Genomic DNA, 15624 nt, shown 5'->3' with positions numbered 1-15624 from the left:
CATGTCATACATGAAAAAAATACGGTAATCTCTCCCCACCCCACCATGTCCTTAATCTTTCTACTTGGATCCCTTAGCTTCTGTGGTGCAGCTTAAAAATATTCAACTTGTTATTCCTGTCACCTATAGCTGTTGATCATTATTTGTGCCTATACAGTGGTACCTCTGGTTACGGACGCTTCTGGTTACGAGCTCCACTAACCTGGAAGTAGCTGCTCCTGGTTGTGAAGTTTGCCCTAGGATGCGAACGGAAGTCGCGTGCCGGAGGCCCCATTAGCGACAGCACGCCTCAGGTTAAGAACGGTTTCATCTTAAAAACGAACCTCCGGAACAAATTCAGTTCGTAACCATAGGAAACTTAACAAAGCAAAGCTATTGAAGAATTTTCTAATGTACATATAATCATAGAATTGTGGAGTTGAAAAGAACCTTGAGGGTCGTCTAGTACACCCCCCCCCCTGCAATCCAGGAATCCTGCCCACCACCAGTCCCTGGGTGGGCTTGAACCAGCAACTTTCTGGTTAATAGCCAGGCTCACTGAATCATTGCACCACAAGGGTTGTTAATGGGGCTACTGCACTTTCTAATCTGAACACACAAAATGGTAGGAGAGATCACACGCGTAGACCATGGTGTGGTATCCAAGTAGCAGGTCCCATTAGTGCTGCTTCCCCAGCTTGCTCCCCAACTGCTCTGGAGGGTTGGGCAAACCCCTAGAACAGATTTAGTAAGCAGGGAGGGGCGTTTTAACTTCTTGTCTTGTATCAATTCACTAAGGACCATCATGTCAGGACTTGAAGTCTCAATTCAAAATGAGTTAGCATGTTGAATTACGCTGGTAGCTAGAGAATGAAATGCATTGCAGGCAGTGCCTGTTACCTGCTGTTGCTGTTGGTAATGGCTGAAGATGGTAAACAGCCATGGGTTGTATCCAAAGTGACACTAAGTCATGGTCCCATCAACACAACCTACATTTAGGCTTGAATCCGGGCCTGGGAGATATTAGGCAGGCATTGAGGCTGTCTACTGGCTCAAGCCTCTGGTTGAAGAAAAGCAACAACACAATCACCAGCCAGGCCAATGATGAACACCCTTGAGCCATCTCTATCATATCAGATGATAAGGTTTGACCTCTAAGAAAAAGTACTAGGGTCAGGCTTACAGTTCAGTATGAGCAGCAGATGGACTGTTTTTACTGCTAGTCCTTACCATAGGCCTGCCTCTGCTTTGTCTTATTTTCACCTCACCGCATGAGATATTCCTTTGGTTCCTGGATCTTGCTGATGAAAATTGGAGTCAGTTAGATCTGGTATATCTCAGAGGTTGCTTCTGAAGAACGTTTGAGGAAGAAATGACAGTCCAACTCCCAAAGTAGGGCAGATTGAATTCTCACAGGGTTCACATTTCAACTTAAATCAAGTCATCCTCTCTCTCTCTCTCTCTCTCTCTCTCAAGTCATGGTACCATTTTACCTTGAGTGGACTCAAGATGTCGCTGCCAAGTTGAGAATGTTTAGTAACATATGGGCCATGAAATTATGCACATGTGTGAAATGGATATGTTTTGAACTACAAGACCAGCATGGGTGGTGGGGTGGGCTGATTTTGATGGAAGCATAATCGCCACAATACAAATCAAGTCTATGTATTTGAGGAGGAGAAGGTTCAGTTGTTCTGGGGCTTCTTGTAACATTTGCATGCACTTTAATCCTGTCCCAATTTATGAATTGAACTTGCATCCCTGGCTGTGTAGGCTATAAATTAGAGGGGGGTGGGAAATAATGCAGCCCTAATTTGCCATACAATTCCATGCTCATAGACTGTAAATATTGATGTTTGCACTTCTTGTTAATTTTAAAATGTGCGAAGAAACATTGCTTATTCAAGCTAAACATGGATCAGTGCTACCATCAAGAGCCATATGGTGCAGGTTAGAATGTTCATATTTAGCATGCTGGCATGACTTGTGGGTTGTCAGTTTTTCGCTTTCTCTGATTTTTCTGCTTCTGTTGTGACACATCTGATATTGCAGAAGTGAGTCATAGAACATCCTACACAAAAGGTTAGCAGTTAGAGAAAATGGGAGATGTATTGTACCAGATAGAGCTGGCAATTCCTCTTCCCTTAGACGATATACGGAGATTTTAATCGGGGCCAATCTATTTCCAGCTGGCATGTTTCTCAGACTTTGCTGAGAATTTCGTGTTGACTTCATAATGAAGGTGACTTTAAAAAGTTAGCACAGAACTAGAGAGAAAAACAAAGTTCATGCTGAAAAGAGGATTTTGGCTCACGTGCACTTATCTGGCACCTTTCGTTTTAGAGCATCAAAACTCTTAGCATAAATTAATTAACTAGGCCTCTTCAGAAGCACAGATAGTTCAAGCATCATTGCACTTATCATTTCAAATGAGCAAACTTTGACACAATGAAGCTAAATGACTTACCCGAGGTCACATAACAAGTCAGTTGAAGAAATCAATACTTTATTTTAATGCAAGTATATCATAGTCATGGGCAACAATCAAGTGTAATATTAAAGGTGGCTGTGAACAGTCATGAAGCAGTTTTTTGAATAGGTGTTGATCTTAATTTGAGACTAGTAGCTTTTATTAATAAGAAGCTACATGAAGTATTAATCGACAACATTTTTATTTATGCCCTGTAATCTACCTTTGAGCGAAATCAGTTGACTAGATTTAAATCATCAGTCTGAGAGCTGCTTCTTGCAGAACAATTTAGTTCTCAGGTAAATCTCAAGTGTAGCTCCTTGCACTTGAGGAACAAGGGCAGATGATCTTTCACCTCCTTTTTCCACCATTAATCAAAGTTATATATGAGAACAAGAGAGGAGGGAAAGGATAACGATATAACCTGCTGCACACCTTCAAATGCTGATAATCTCCATGCCGCTGAAGACAGAATCAGAATTCAAAATGACCCGAACAGATTGGAGAATTGGGCCCAAGCTAACAAAATGAATTTCAATAGGGACAAATGTAAGGTTCTACACTTAGGCAGGAAGAACCAGATGCACAGATATAGGATGGGGGACAACTGGCTTACTAGCAGTTCATGTGAAAAGGATCTAGGGGTCTTGGTGAACCACAAGCTTAATGTGAGTCAGCAGCAAAAAAAGCTAACACTATTCTAGGCTGCATCAACAGAAGTGTCCAGATCAAGGGAAGTAATAATACTACACTATTCTACCTTGGTCAGACCACACCTAGAATACTGTGTCCAATTCTGGGCACCACATTTTATGAAGGATGTTGCCAAGCTGGAATGTGTGCAGAGGAGGGCAACCAAGATGATCAAGGGGCTGGAAACCAACCTTATAAGGAATGGTTGAAGGAGCACAGTATGTTTAGCCTGGAAAAGAGGACATTGAGAGGAAATATGATAGCCATCTTCAAAGATTTCAAGGGCTGTCACATGAAAGATGGTGCAAGCTTGTTTTCTCCTGCTCTGGAGTGTAGGACTCAAAAATGAATGGCTTCACGTCACAATAAAGGATATTCCTAGTAAACATCAGGAAAAACTTTGACAGCAAGAGCTGTTCAGCAGTGGAATGGTCTCCCTTGGGACTCTCCTTCCTTGGAGGTTTTTCAACAGAAGTTGGATGGCCATCGGTCATGGATACTTTATCAGAGATTCCTGCATTGTAGGCAGTTGGACTAGATGACCTTTGGGATCCCTTTTAACTCTACAATTCTATGAATGGATTATTAATGGTAGCATGGTACCTTGGTGGAACAAGCATACAGTGTTTTACTAGCAGAGACTGGGGTAGAGACCTTTCTTGCAAAAATACAGTGGTATCTCGGGTTACATACGCTTCAGGTTACACACACTTTAGGTTACACACTCCGCTAACCTAGAAATAGTGCTTCAGGTTAAGAACTTTGCTTCAGGATAAGAATAGAAATTGGGCTCCGGCAGCGCGGCAGCAGCAAGAGGCCCCATTAGTTAAAGTGGTGCTTCAGGTTAGGAACAGTTTCAGGTTAAGTACGGACCTCCGGAACGAATTAAGTACTTAACATGAGGTACCACTGTAGTAACAGCAGTAGTAGTAATAATACTACTAATAATAATAAATGCTGGTTTAACGATGTGGAGTTTATTTTCCTAATTGTACCAAGTGCATGTTATGAGGGATGACTGCAGAAATAGCATCAGACACATACATTTATTAAGATGTGCTGATGGCCTCTTGATCTAGTCTTACGAGCTCTTGTGCCCAAGATAAGATCTGGATATTTTTAACCCTCAGTTTCTTCAAAAACCACCTGTCACAGGAATAGGGCCATTTTTTAAATGATTGAAGGGTGGGGCAGAAGTAAAGAGTGGCCCACATCCTTTATCAAAATGAAGATCTACCCAGTCCACTTTCATCTGGGAAGCTCACATTTTCAGAAGTATTTTATAATCACAGGTGTACTATGAATATGAATTTTTTCCTAGTATCAGCCATGGCTCATAGTCAGTGATAGACCTAGTCCCCATTGATCTGTCAACTTTTTTGAAAATATCCAGACTGCTAGCACTCACCTTTAATAAGACAGGTCCCTTTAGCTAATTCTGGAATTTCAGGAAATATTTCATGTTGTCCCCCCCCCCCCCCAGCAATTACAGTTAGTTTATTTTGGGTGTTTGTGTCCCAAGTTCTTAGAGCTTTTCTGAGATAGCAGATCATTTCTCTGTATAGTTAGTCTCTCTCTGTCTCATCCTGCGCTCATCCTGCTCTGACAACTCTGTAAAATTTCTTTATTCGAAGATACTAGGGCTGCCTTGCGTCCAGAATTTCCCAGACATAGCCAAGATTCGTCTGTTGAAAATGGCGTCCGGGTGTAATTTTCAAAAAGTGGCTAAAATGTCTGTAAAAACCTGGGCGAATCACAGCCCATATTGGAAGTGTTGATTATTTGCCTATTTTCCAAAAAATAAAAAATAAAAATAAAACTTCTCTTTCTTTTTTTTTGAGATTTTGCCCTCCCCAAAGCTCTCCCCCTCCCCCAATTCCTTGTTTCAACTTCAAACCTTTAAGGGCAGAACTGTATACATGTCTACTCAGAAGTAACTGCAGTGGCTCTTACTCCGAGGAAAATGGTTATAGGGTTGTAGCCTTAACTTATGTTAAGAATTCTACTGTCATTATAATTTCACCCAGATTTCTAAAGAACAGCTTGTCCTAATTGGAGGGGAGAAATACATTCAGGGTTGTGGGAAGCGCACCTAAGCAGTACTGCCAGTGCAACTGTGCTCTTAACAGGAATGGGGAAAAAATCAAAGTGGGATAAAAATCAAAGTTTAATTTATCACCTTTATAACAATATAATTACTTTCCAGCTGTTCAATACATTTATCTCCTGTGTATTTTCTTGGTTTTATGCTGTGCTGAACAACAATTTTGAGATCAGCAAATGAAGACTCAGCCGCTATAAAAGCTCCCTCCCCTAAAATAAAAAAATAAAAACCTGGGAATGTAAAAACAAACAACTATGTAAGATAAAAAGCCCCTGAGTTGATTCAGTGCTGCTGGAGCATTTGCCTTGAATTCCCTTGGCAGCTGATCAATAACTGGTGCCATTGGCTGGGTCACCAATAGTAACCTTGGCAATTAATAAGCTTAAGTGTAATACACAAGGCAGAGAAAAAGAATGTTTCAGAGTGCTTGGTGTTGGGACAGAATTTGCCATTTTGCAGTTTTCCTTCATGTGGTTGTTATCACAACTTAATGTTGGGATGATAAATACAAAACAAAAGGGGATTTTAGTTGCCATAGCTCATGAACTTCAATATACCCATGTCTAACTTACAATGAGGCACCAACATGAGTCCTCCCCATCTTTCAATTCTTGTCATTCCAGTGACTTGGGACACTTGTGATGAGAAAGTTTAGTGCGCAAGGTAATTCAAGAGTTAATCTCGACCACCTCTTCTGTGCATTTAACTGTCCGTGTGAAATATTTAATCACATGATTACTGTAATGTTGTATTTAGTGTCCATGAGTGGACTCTTCCATTTTTGCAGTACACACAAAATCACCCATTCATCACTCAGCTACCATCTGTAGGATAGGCAATTCATGAAAGCAGTTAAACTCAGAGTGAACTGATGCAGATAGCGCGTGAATTGGGTTTCTGAGAAATGGAGCCCCGACTTCTGAGTTCAAGAATCTCAGTGTAACTGAAGTACGCTAAAGTTGCTACCTATGATTGAGTGAACATCTTATGTGTGTTTACACAAGCATGTGTGTGCAGTGAGTATTTTCACCCTTTGTTCCTTTTGTGCATTCCCTAAGAGCTCATTGTGCTCCATTCAATATGCTTTTTAAATTCAGCTGGGGTGAAGAGGGACACTTGGGAAAGAAGGGGCAAATCCCCTCTATAAGGCCTGCCTGTGACTCACATTGAATTTACTACTAAATCTGTCTCATGCGCACATACCACTTGACAATTAAAAACCCCACTTTATTCAATATTAGTCAGATTTCATCTGAAGCACTGCATACTATGTTGGGTAACACACTTTTAAGAACAAAGTAGATAAACTGGAATAGGTTTAGAGAAGAGAAAACCAGATCAGTAGCTGAGCTCCTCCTATTGAGGGTATTCAGTGAGCCAACATGACAGTGATGTGGAATTGAGGATTGGAGTGATAATTCTGTAATATGGCAGCAGACAAAGCTGTATTGTAACTTTTTAATAAATGAGAAAAATGAGGGGGGAACTTGAGAGCATTTTTCAAATACCTGAAGGGCTAACGCATGTTGTTTTGTTACCTTCTGCCCCAGAAGACAGGACAGGAGAAAATGGAACCAAGCGACAGGAGAATAGATTTCAGTTAAGCATTAGGAGAAACTTCCTGGTGGTTAGATGGTTCAATAATGAAACCAGTTAACGTAGATGGTTGGTGGTCTCCTTCTGAAAGTCTTCAAGACATCTCTTGGAGATTCTGTAGCGCTGGATCTCCTGCACTGAGCAGAAAGGCAGGTGGATTAGATAGTTTATGAGGCCCCTGCAAGTTTATCCTCCCACCCCCAAGAAAAATGCTTCACACAGATGTATCCTGAGTGTGCACAATATGGAGATAACCAGGTTGCACCCTGAACACTACTCACTCCCTTGAGGCAATAGAATTCTTGGGGGGTAGACCTTCTTGACCATCATCAGTTCTCCTGCATGCCACCGCTTTAAATTCTTCTAGTGAATCTAAAGGCTCAGTATCCTATCACTTCTCATTTGGGTAGTGAGTGACATAACATGTGTGCCATAACATTACGTGTTTATTTATCTATTCCCAATAGATCTTGAAAATTTCAAAACCAGGACAAGAAGTACAGTGTCAGTACGACAAGGACAAGGGATGGTTCTGCTGTGTGGACCACCTCCACATTCTGGCGGTGAGTAGTATAAATGTCATCAGTATAAACTCCCTTGTCTTGCAAATGAGTGCAGGGGTTCTGCATGCCAGTAAACTGCATATAAGTCCCACTCTGGTGAATGGGATTTACAAAGGAATCAATGTGCGCCATCAGGGATCCCTTAACTAGATCCACATGCTGCCACAGTGAATCATGGCAAATCTGCCACCTTTATATAAGAACATAATAAGAGCCCGGAGGATCAAACGATTGGCTCTGCTAGTCCGGCATCCTGTTCCTACACTGGCCAACCAGATGTGTATGGGAAATGTGCAAGTGGGACCTGAGCAGAAGAGGACTCCTCTCTCCTGCAGTTTGAAGCAACTGGTATTCAGAAGCATACTGCCTTCAACCATAGAGGCAGAGAATAGCCATAATGGATAGTAGCCATTGATAGCTCCTTTTCCCATGAACTTTTCCTATCTTCTTTTAAAGCCATCCAACTTGTTGCCTCCTGCAGCAGTGAGTTCCATAGTTTAGCTATGCACTGCATGAAGAAGAACTTTCTTTTACCTGTCCTGAACCTTCAAATAATCAGCTTCACTGGATGTCCATGATTTCTAGTGTTATGAGTGAGGGAGATAATATTTTCGCTATCCACCCTCTCCACGCCATGCAAATTTTTATAAACCTCTATCATTTCACCTCTTACTAGACTGGTGACTGGGAGTGGCTGCCAGGACCATATAACACCAGTCCTAAAAGATCTTCCCTGGCTTCCAGTACATTTCTGAGCACAATTCAAAGTGTTGGTGCTGACCTTCAAACCCCTAAATGGCCTCAGCCCAGTATACCTGAAGGAGCATCTCCACCCCCATCGTCCAGCCTGGACACTGAAGTCCTCCTCTGAGGGTCTTTGCTTGTTCCATCACTGCGAGAAGCAAAGTTACAAGGAACCATGCAGAAGGCCTTCTCAGTAGTGGTGCCCTTTCTGTGGAACGCCCTCCCTTCAGATGTCAAGGAGATAAAGAATTACACAACTTTTGGAAAACACCGGAAGGCAGCTTTGTGTCTGCAGGTTTTTAATGCTTGGTGTTTTTATTTTGTTTTTAGATATGCTATAAGCCTCCCAGAGTGGCTGGGAAAACCTAGCCAGATGGGTGGGATATAAATAATAAAATGATTATTAATAATAAAATAATAATGTAATGGTTGTAAGGGGTTACTTGTGCGTAAGTTGCCTTCCGTTTTGGTTAGATTGCCTGGCCAACCATGCTTTGGCTGACAGCTCACACTCCGCGGCCGGTCAGTCACTTGCAGAATCCGTCAGTGGGCGTTTCTTGAACCTCTTCCAGCATAAGAGCTGTTTGACGCCAAGTCTCCTCCTACTCTCCCTGCGCGGAACTCGTCTGCGCAAGTAAGGGGAAGGCAGAGGCGTGTCTGCGCTCTCCCCACTAGTCTTGGGTGAAGGGTCTTGGAGACCTCTCTCCGAATCCTCCATTTCCCTCCCTTCCCTACCGGTGTTACGCTGAATACCTTCCCCCCTGCTGGTCCCCTCTCCTGCATCGCTGTGGAGCCTTGCCTCCACCTCTTCTTCTGATGTCAGTTCCCTGACAAATAATAATTAGCATTGGTGCATTTTTTGACTTTATTGGGTGGTAACAAAATATTTCTCATATCTGTTTTGTTTAATAATAGTTACAACAATTGCTTCATTATTAAAATGAAAACCAGGAGCAAATATTTTTTCAATGCCTACATCTAAGTGTGAGAATAGTTGTTCTGAACCAGCTAATCACAGAATAGAGTCAGTCCTCATTTGAAAGGAGCAGATGATACATACTTTAGACTGCACCTTTTCTCTGTTTTCCAAACAGAGTCTTTTAAGATCTGTGGTCCTCCTCCTAATAATAATAATAATAATAATAATAATAAATTTTTATTTATACCCGCCCTTCCCGGTTCAAAAACCGGGCTCAGGGCAGCTAACAACAAATTTAAAACACTTAATTATAAAAGCAGCATAAAATACAGTATAAAAACATGAATAACAATAAAATTAAAAAATCAGTTTAGGGGAAATAAGCATTAGATAATCCCCAGGGCTAGCTGGCTGAATTGGTCCTACTTGGGCCAGCGAGGAAGCCAGGGGAGAATTAGCTGTGGGGTCTCAGAGTGGGTGATCTTCATAAAAGGGGAGGGGGAGGGAAGAGAAGGGAAATAAAAGATCAGGCTGAATTCAAATTAAAGGCCAGGCAGAATTGCTCTGTCTTACAGGCCCGACGGAAGGAGGTTAAATCCTGAAGGGCCCTAGTTTCATGGGACAGAGCATTCCACCAGGTCAGAGCCATCACTGAATAGGCCCTGGCCCTGGTAGAGGATAGTCTGACTTCTTTAGGGCCCGGGACCTCTAAACTATGGTTATTCATGGACCTTAAGGTACTCTGCGGGGCATACCAGGAGAGCCGGTCCCATAGATACAAGGGCACTAAGCCATGTTGTTGAACTGCAACTTGCATCAGCCGCAGCCAGCATAGACATACATACATATTTTTATCTGTATGACATCTTCCACAGTTCATGCAATGAAAAAAATACATAACTATAACAAAACAAAAGTAGTCAGAAACAATAAATAAAACATTTAAAAATACCCAACCAAATGGAACAATTTCCACATAAATTACATGATTTAAAATAAAGGTACACGAAACCAATAACAACAACAGCAACCCCCAAATAACATCCCAGCCCAAGAGTCTTTTGAGCAACCTCAGCTTTTGTAGCTGGAGTAAGTCATGGTCCTGCCCTCTCAGGCCAGGTGGAAAAGGCCGGCCAGGCAGGAAGCATGTCTTTCATGTCTCACAGTGATTGGAATGATGGGAGCTGTAGTCCATCAATATCTGGAGGACCACAGATTCCTAATTCCTAAGGTAAATAGCGTCATACAAAAATATTTTTGTATGAAGAACAAGCTGGTGCGGCCTCGACTTGCCCCCCACATTGAGGGGACCCACCCACATGATGTGCCTTTATTATTCATTAAGAATAAAAAAACTTAACTTTCCTGCCCCCGTAGCTGTTATTAGGAAGATTCATAATACGTTGTATTTTATGTACTGTGTCTCCATGACTCTACTTATGTATGAAGGTTCCTTTTTATGTGATTTTTTTCTTTAAGAGGAAGGGGTGTTGTTTTGTTAAAGATTGGCTTTTTCTTTAGTTCATAAAAGGGTATTTTATGATTGATGGGACAAAAGAATTAGACTAATTCACGTGCCTAACGTTAATGCCTTTGACATCCTAAATATAACTACTTATATAAAACTATATCCAGGTCTCTCACTCAAATGAACCAATCACTTCACACAGTGTAAAATGGTTCATTGTCTTCTGGGGATATGGGATGTTTATCAAAACCTGTTCCGTAATTGGAGCCAATTTCATTGATGCTGCTGCTGAGAAAATGAAGTTAACAAGGAAGTTGCATTAGCAACAGTCAAAAAGTCAATGTTTGCTGAGTGGCAGATGGCAATATGAAGAGACAAACAAAATGATCACGTTTCAAAGAAGATTTTCTACAAAAACAATTATAGTTAAGAGCATAACAAAACATTGGTTTCCATTGTTGCCTAAAAGATGATGTGAAATTGTGTCATTATGTTAAAGCAGGGTTTAAAAGATCTAGATCAACATTACAAAAATGCCTAATGGAAAATACTGCTAAACTAACTTGATGCAACATCAACAGCAAGCGCACAGGGGCTCCTTGAAGTTGCTCCATGCGGAGGCTTTTGCAATGTGGTACATGACAGGTAGCTATGAGCCATAAAGAGAGGTACACCCACATAGCATATTCATGGGAGACCTTTCTAGAAGTTATATTTTTATTCCAATTTAAAAATAAATAATAAGAGTTTCCAAGAAAGAGAGAAAGGAAAAGTTGTAGGGTATAACAATACGGTCAACTGGTGCAGTTTCAGGCTTCAGGTGAGGTGCAGGGTGGAAGTTCTTGTTGAGGGTGACTGAATGCAAAGATCCTGAGGATCCATGTAGATCCATGCTTTTTAACCACGTTTTTGCACCATTGCAGCCCCAGGCAACAGTGGGTGCGTGATTTTGGGGGGGCAGGCTGTAGCCATGGACATGCTATGTGATCTGATGGTGAATTTGGGCTGACCCAATGCAAAGATCCTGAGGATCCATGTTGATCCATGCTTTTTAACCACATTTTAAGTGGGGAGGGAAGGAAAAACACAGAACGGACAAGGAGCACAAGAGGGGTGTGCAGAGAAGCAGCTGGCTAAGAATGCAAGAGAGGGGTATAACGGGAGGGAGGAAAGGAAGGCAAAAGTTTTCCCTCACCTACCCACCCAAGCCAGCCAGCTCTCTCTCTCTCTCTCTCTCTCTCTCTCTCTCTCTCTCCCCCTCCCTCCTGCATGTTTTCAGCAGCACCGGAGCACAGAGACGACACTCTGCTTTCCCCTCTGCTTGCCTGGAGGGGAGGGGCTTTCCCTGCTCTTTGTTCCGTTTGAGCAAACACAGCAAGGAAACAGAGGTGGGTGGGCAGTAAGACCCTGAGGCAGAATGCAGGAAAGCAGCCGCTTCCTCTTTTCAGGTTTCCCTTCTCCGAGACGCGCGATTTGATTTTTGCCTGATTTATTTTGCCTCCCCTCGCGCCATTTGGCTCCAGGGACCACACATTCGCTCAATAACACGCACAGACATTTCCCCTTCCTTTTTAGGAGAAAAAATCTGCGTGTTATAGAAGGAAAAATACGGTAATTAAAAGGACAAAGGTGAAGAAGGGTTATAGGGTCACACTGTGGTCAAGTGCACTTAGATATTCTGCTAGGCCTAGTCTATTTCCCGAAGGGATGGTTCGTTGGAAACCCTTTCGGGTGAAATTGTGGCTAAAAAGAAAGCTACTAGAGCAGTGGCATCTTTGTCCCGATCTGCCAGGAGAAACCTCATTTGATTTCTTCTCAGAGTTGTGGGCCGGAGAGCCAACATTTTACTCAGCATCAGTTGGCGAGGTCTGCTATGTAAAGGGCAATCTAAGAGAATGTGGTCCATTGGATCTGGTACTTCTTGGTTGCAGGCACACAAATGGGCTTGATATGGAGTGTGTGGGAATCTGCCTTTAGTCACTGCAGAAGGGAAAGCATTTAATCTTGCGAGCATTAAGACTCTTTGATGGGAAGGGAGTAGTAAATCCTTTAGGTATTTGGCACAGGTTCCGTAGGGTGTTGTAATACCTAAGGCCTCTGGAGAACAAGGTCTCGGAGTGTGTGGTAACAAGCACTGTCTTTCGTGGTTGTAGAGCTGCTGCTTGATTAATTGGAATATGTGATTTTCTTCACATGCTTCAAGGCTCTCGAGAGCAATGCCCAAACTATAGATTTTGTCTTGAATTGCTCTATACCATCTGGATGAGATCCAGTCTTCAAGCATAGAGGTTAAGAAGGAGTTAGATGTTGTTCTAAAGTGGACTTTTAGGCAGACCTTGATTGTAGAGAGCCATGCTTTGGTTTCCATCAGATGTTGGCTGGTTTCAGCATGTAAGGTTAAATAACATGCATTTAGGGGCACCAAGGATCTTATGAAGAAAGGTCGCTTGGATTTGTTCAGCTTCTCTACTGAATGCTTGTATCCAAATTGGAATACCATACAATAGCTTAGGAAGGACCTTGGCATTAAAGATATTTATTGCAACAGGGACCATCTGGTTGCCTTTGAAGAAGGAAAAATGGAGAATCGCTGATGTAGTGCATTTTGCGTGAATAATCATTTGACGTCTCTGTGTTGTCCAGTTTAAGTTTGGCTGGTAAAATATCCCTAGGTATTTGAAAGATTTTACCTGGTTAATGGGATAATTGTCTAGTCTCCATTTGACAACTTTTAGAAAAAATCATACATTTAGATTTTTGTTAATTAATTATCAGGGAGTTGATCCGGCAAAATGAAGAGAACGGGTTCAGAAATCTTCTAAGGCCGACCTGGTACAGCCCTCTATATTCATAGGGGTGTCATTGTGTGTAATTGAAATGTTATTGTACATTAGGAAGAAAGTGGTAGGATAAATCCAGCACGAGAGAAAGGAAGCCAGCAATTTCTAGTTCTTGTGGTTTTCTTGCGGTAGGAAAATGTCTTTCTATTTTTGAAGCTAAAAGCTGTGCAGTGTAAATTGAGCTTGGTGGCTGAACTCTTGTTGTTGCTCTTGTTTAAGTGTTGCAGGAGGAAATATTAAGTGTAAATGTATTCCAAGCGATGGCTTGGTAACACCAGAACAGTGCCTCTGCTCCCACTCCAGGCTGGCATGACATGAGGGCTGTGAGATAAGTACCCATCTTTCCTGAAGGAGATCCTTTTGCTACCCATCTTATTGTATGGGTAATTAGCTGGTAATCATTCCACTCTCTCAAACAGTGCAAATTCAATTAGAAATATTGTTAATTGTATTAGGACTGATCTGCTGCTTGACAAGCTCTGCAAGTTAACAAATGGGTCAGTGCCAGTTTATACTGGCTGATAATCATTCTTACTAAAAGAACTTGGGTGGCAACTCTTTGCAACCCCAGATTTTTTATAAATGAGCTTTGCAATCCTCTTCTTATGAAAGAACATGTTACAATAACAGTGGCTCCAGTAACAACAGAGTGACCAGGGTAGCGGGATAGGGGAACGTGTCTCTCTAGCCTTGATATTTTGCTCTATCCAGCACTGAATGTGTTCAGAGGTTAAGTTTTTGAGTGGCCTGGCTAGAGAGCAGTGCTTCAATGATAGACAGATTCAGCCCCCATCTGCACTATACATTCAAAGCAGTATCATGCCCCTTTAAAGAATCTTCACTTCCCCCAAAGAATCATGGGAAGTGTAGTTTATTAAGGGTGCTAAGATTTGTTAGGAGGCCCCTGTACTCTTAATAGAGCTACACTTTTCAGAGTTCTCTGGGGAAAGGGATTGATTGTTAAACCACTATAGGAATTGCAGCTCTCTGTGAGGGCAATAGAGGTCTCCTAACAACTCTCTAGATTCTTTTGGGGAAGCCATGACTATTTCAGCAGTATGACGTCTTTCAACATATAGTGCAGATGGGGCCTCAGTTGGGGAAGTGGAAAAATCAGGGAACTTTCCCCAGTTGGTTAGGGAACTTTCTCAAAACCAACCTGTGAGTGCCACTGCTGACATTATAAAATAGTTAAGACAAGCAAACCGACGAAGGAAAAGAGGTAGGAAGGAGAAAGAATGAAAGGGAGAAAGAAAATGAACAACTATAAAAATGGGGTGTAAACACTTAATTATTATTGAATAAATTTTAAGGTGCACTCTTGAACTCTTGGTGAAGAATGCAACTGATTCTCACTGGGATTACTCTCTTCACTTTGGTTTCAAGGCCAATTATAGAGCACTCTGTACATCATTAAAATGCTCTGCTACATGGGGGCGGGGATAAACTTTGAAAATGCCAGCTGACGTTAAATGGGCCAAATTATCAAGTATTCTCAGCATCAGAAATAGAATCAACTGAAACTGACATGGGGACAAAAAGAAGACGCCTTCTGATAAAATCAGAAGTAATGATGGGCCCAAAAGAAAGTGGAGGATTCGCAGTGCCAGATTTAAGGAAGTATTTTGCGGCAGCGTGTTGGTGCTGGATAAAAAAATGGATATTATTAAAAGATAATGAAGTCCTAACATTAGAGGGCTGGGACAAAATATATGGATGGCACGGCTACTTATTCTATGATAAAAAAGAACAACACATAAAATTTACAAACCACATAGTAAGAAAGGCTCTATTGGATGTCTGGGAAAGAACAAAAGGAAAAATTATTGAGAAAATTCCCCAATGGGTTTCGCCAGTGGAAGCAACTACAACATTAAAGAGTAATGTAAAAGAGACTTGGCCAACATATAAGGAAATATTAGAGGAAGCAGATGGAAATATTAAATTAAAAACTTACGAACAATTACAAACATTTAGAATAAATTGGTTACAATATTATCAATTAAAAGCAACTTATGAAAAAGACATAAAAGGGGGGGGATTTGAAAATAAAACCTTAAAATTAGAAAAGGAAATACTACAGAGCGATCAAAAAATACTTGCAAAAATGTATAGACTATTAATGAAACCCACACAAGAAAAAGAGACGAAAGGGGAAAACATGTTAAAATGGGAGCACGATTTGGTATATGAGATAGATCTGGAAAGATGGAAAACTTTTTGGGAGGAAAATATAAATTTTACTGCT

The 15624-nt window shown here is 41.5% G+C and overlaps 1 protein-coding gene across 11 annotated transcripts in view; it reads left to right on the top strand.

Annotated features, from left to right (window-relative positions):
• Positions 1-15624, top strand: part of LOC307206094 (contactin-4) — a 532821-nt gene that overhangs the window by 348903 nt on the left and 168294 nt on the right. For all 11 annotated transcript variants that reach the window (XM_079958879.1, XM_079958886.1, XM_079958885.1 and 8 more), the window contains one exon: positions 7310-7405. In XM_079958879.1, the coding sequence (XP_079815005.1) occupies positions 7310-7405 (96 nt within the window). The remainder of the gene's footprint in view (positions 1-7309; positions 7406-15624) is intronic.

The sequence above is a fragment of the Podarcis cretensis genome (assembly GCF_951804945.1).
Source record: "Podarcis cretensis genome assembly, chromosome: 2".
Taxonomy (NCBI): Eukaryota; Metazoa; Chordata; class Lepidosauria; order Squamata; family Lacertidae; genus Podarcis; species Podarcis cretensis.
Note: the sequence above shows the minus strand (reverse complement) of the source record. Positions and strands in the feature narration are given on the sequence as shown.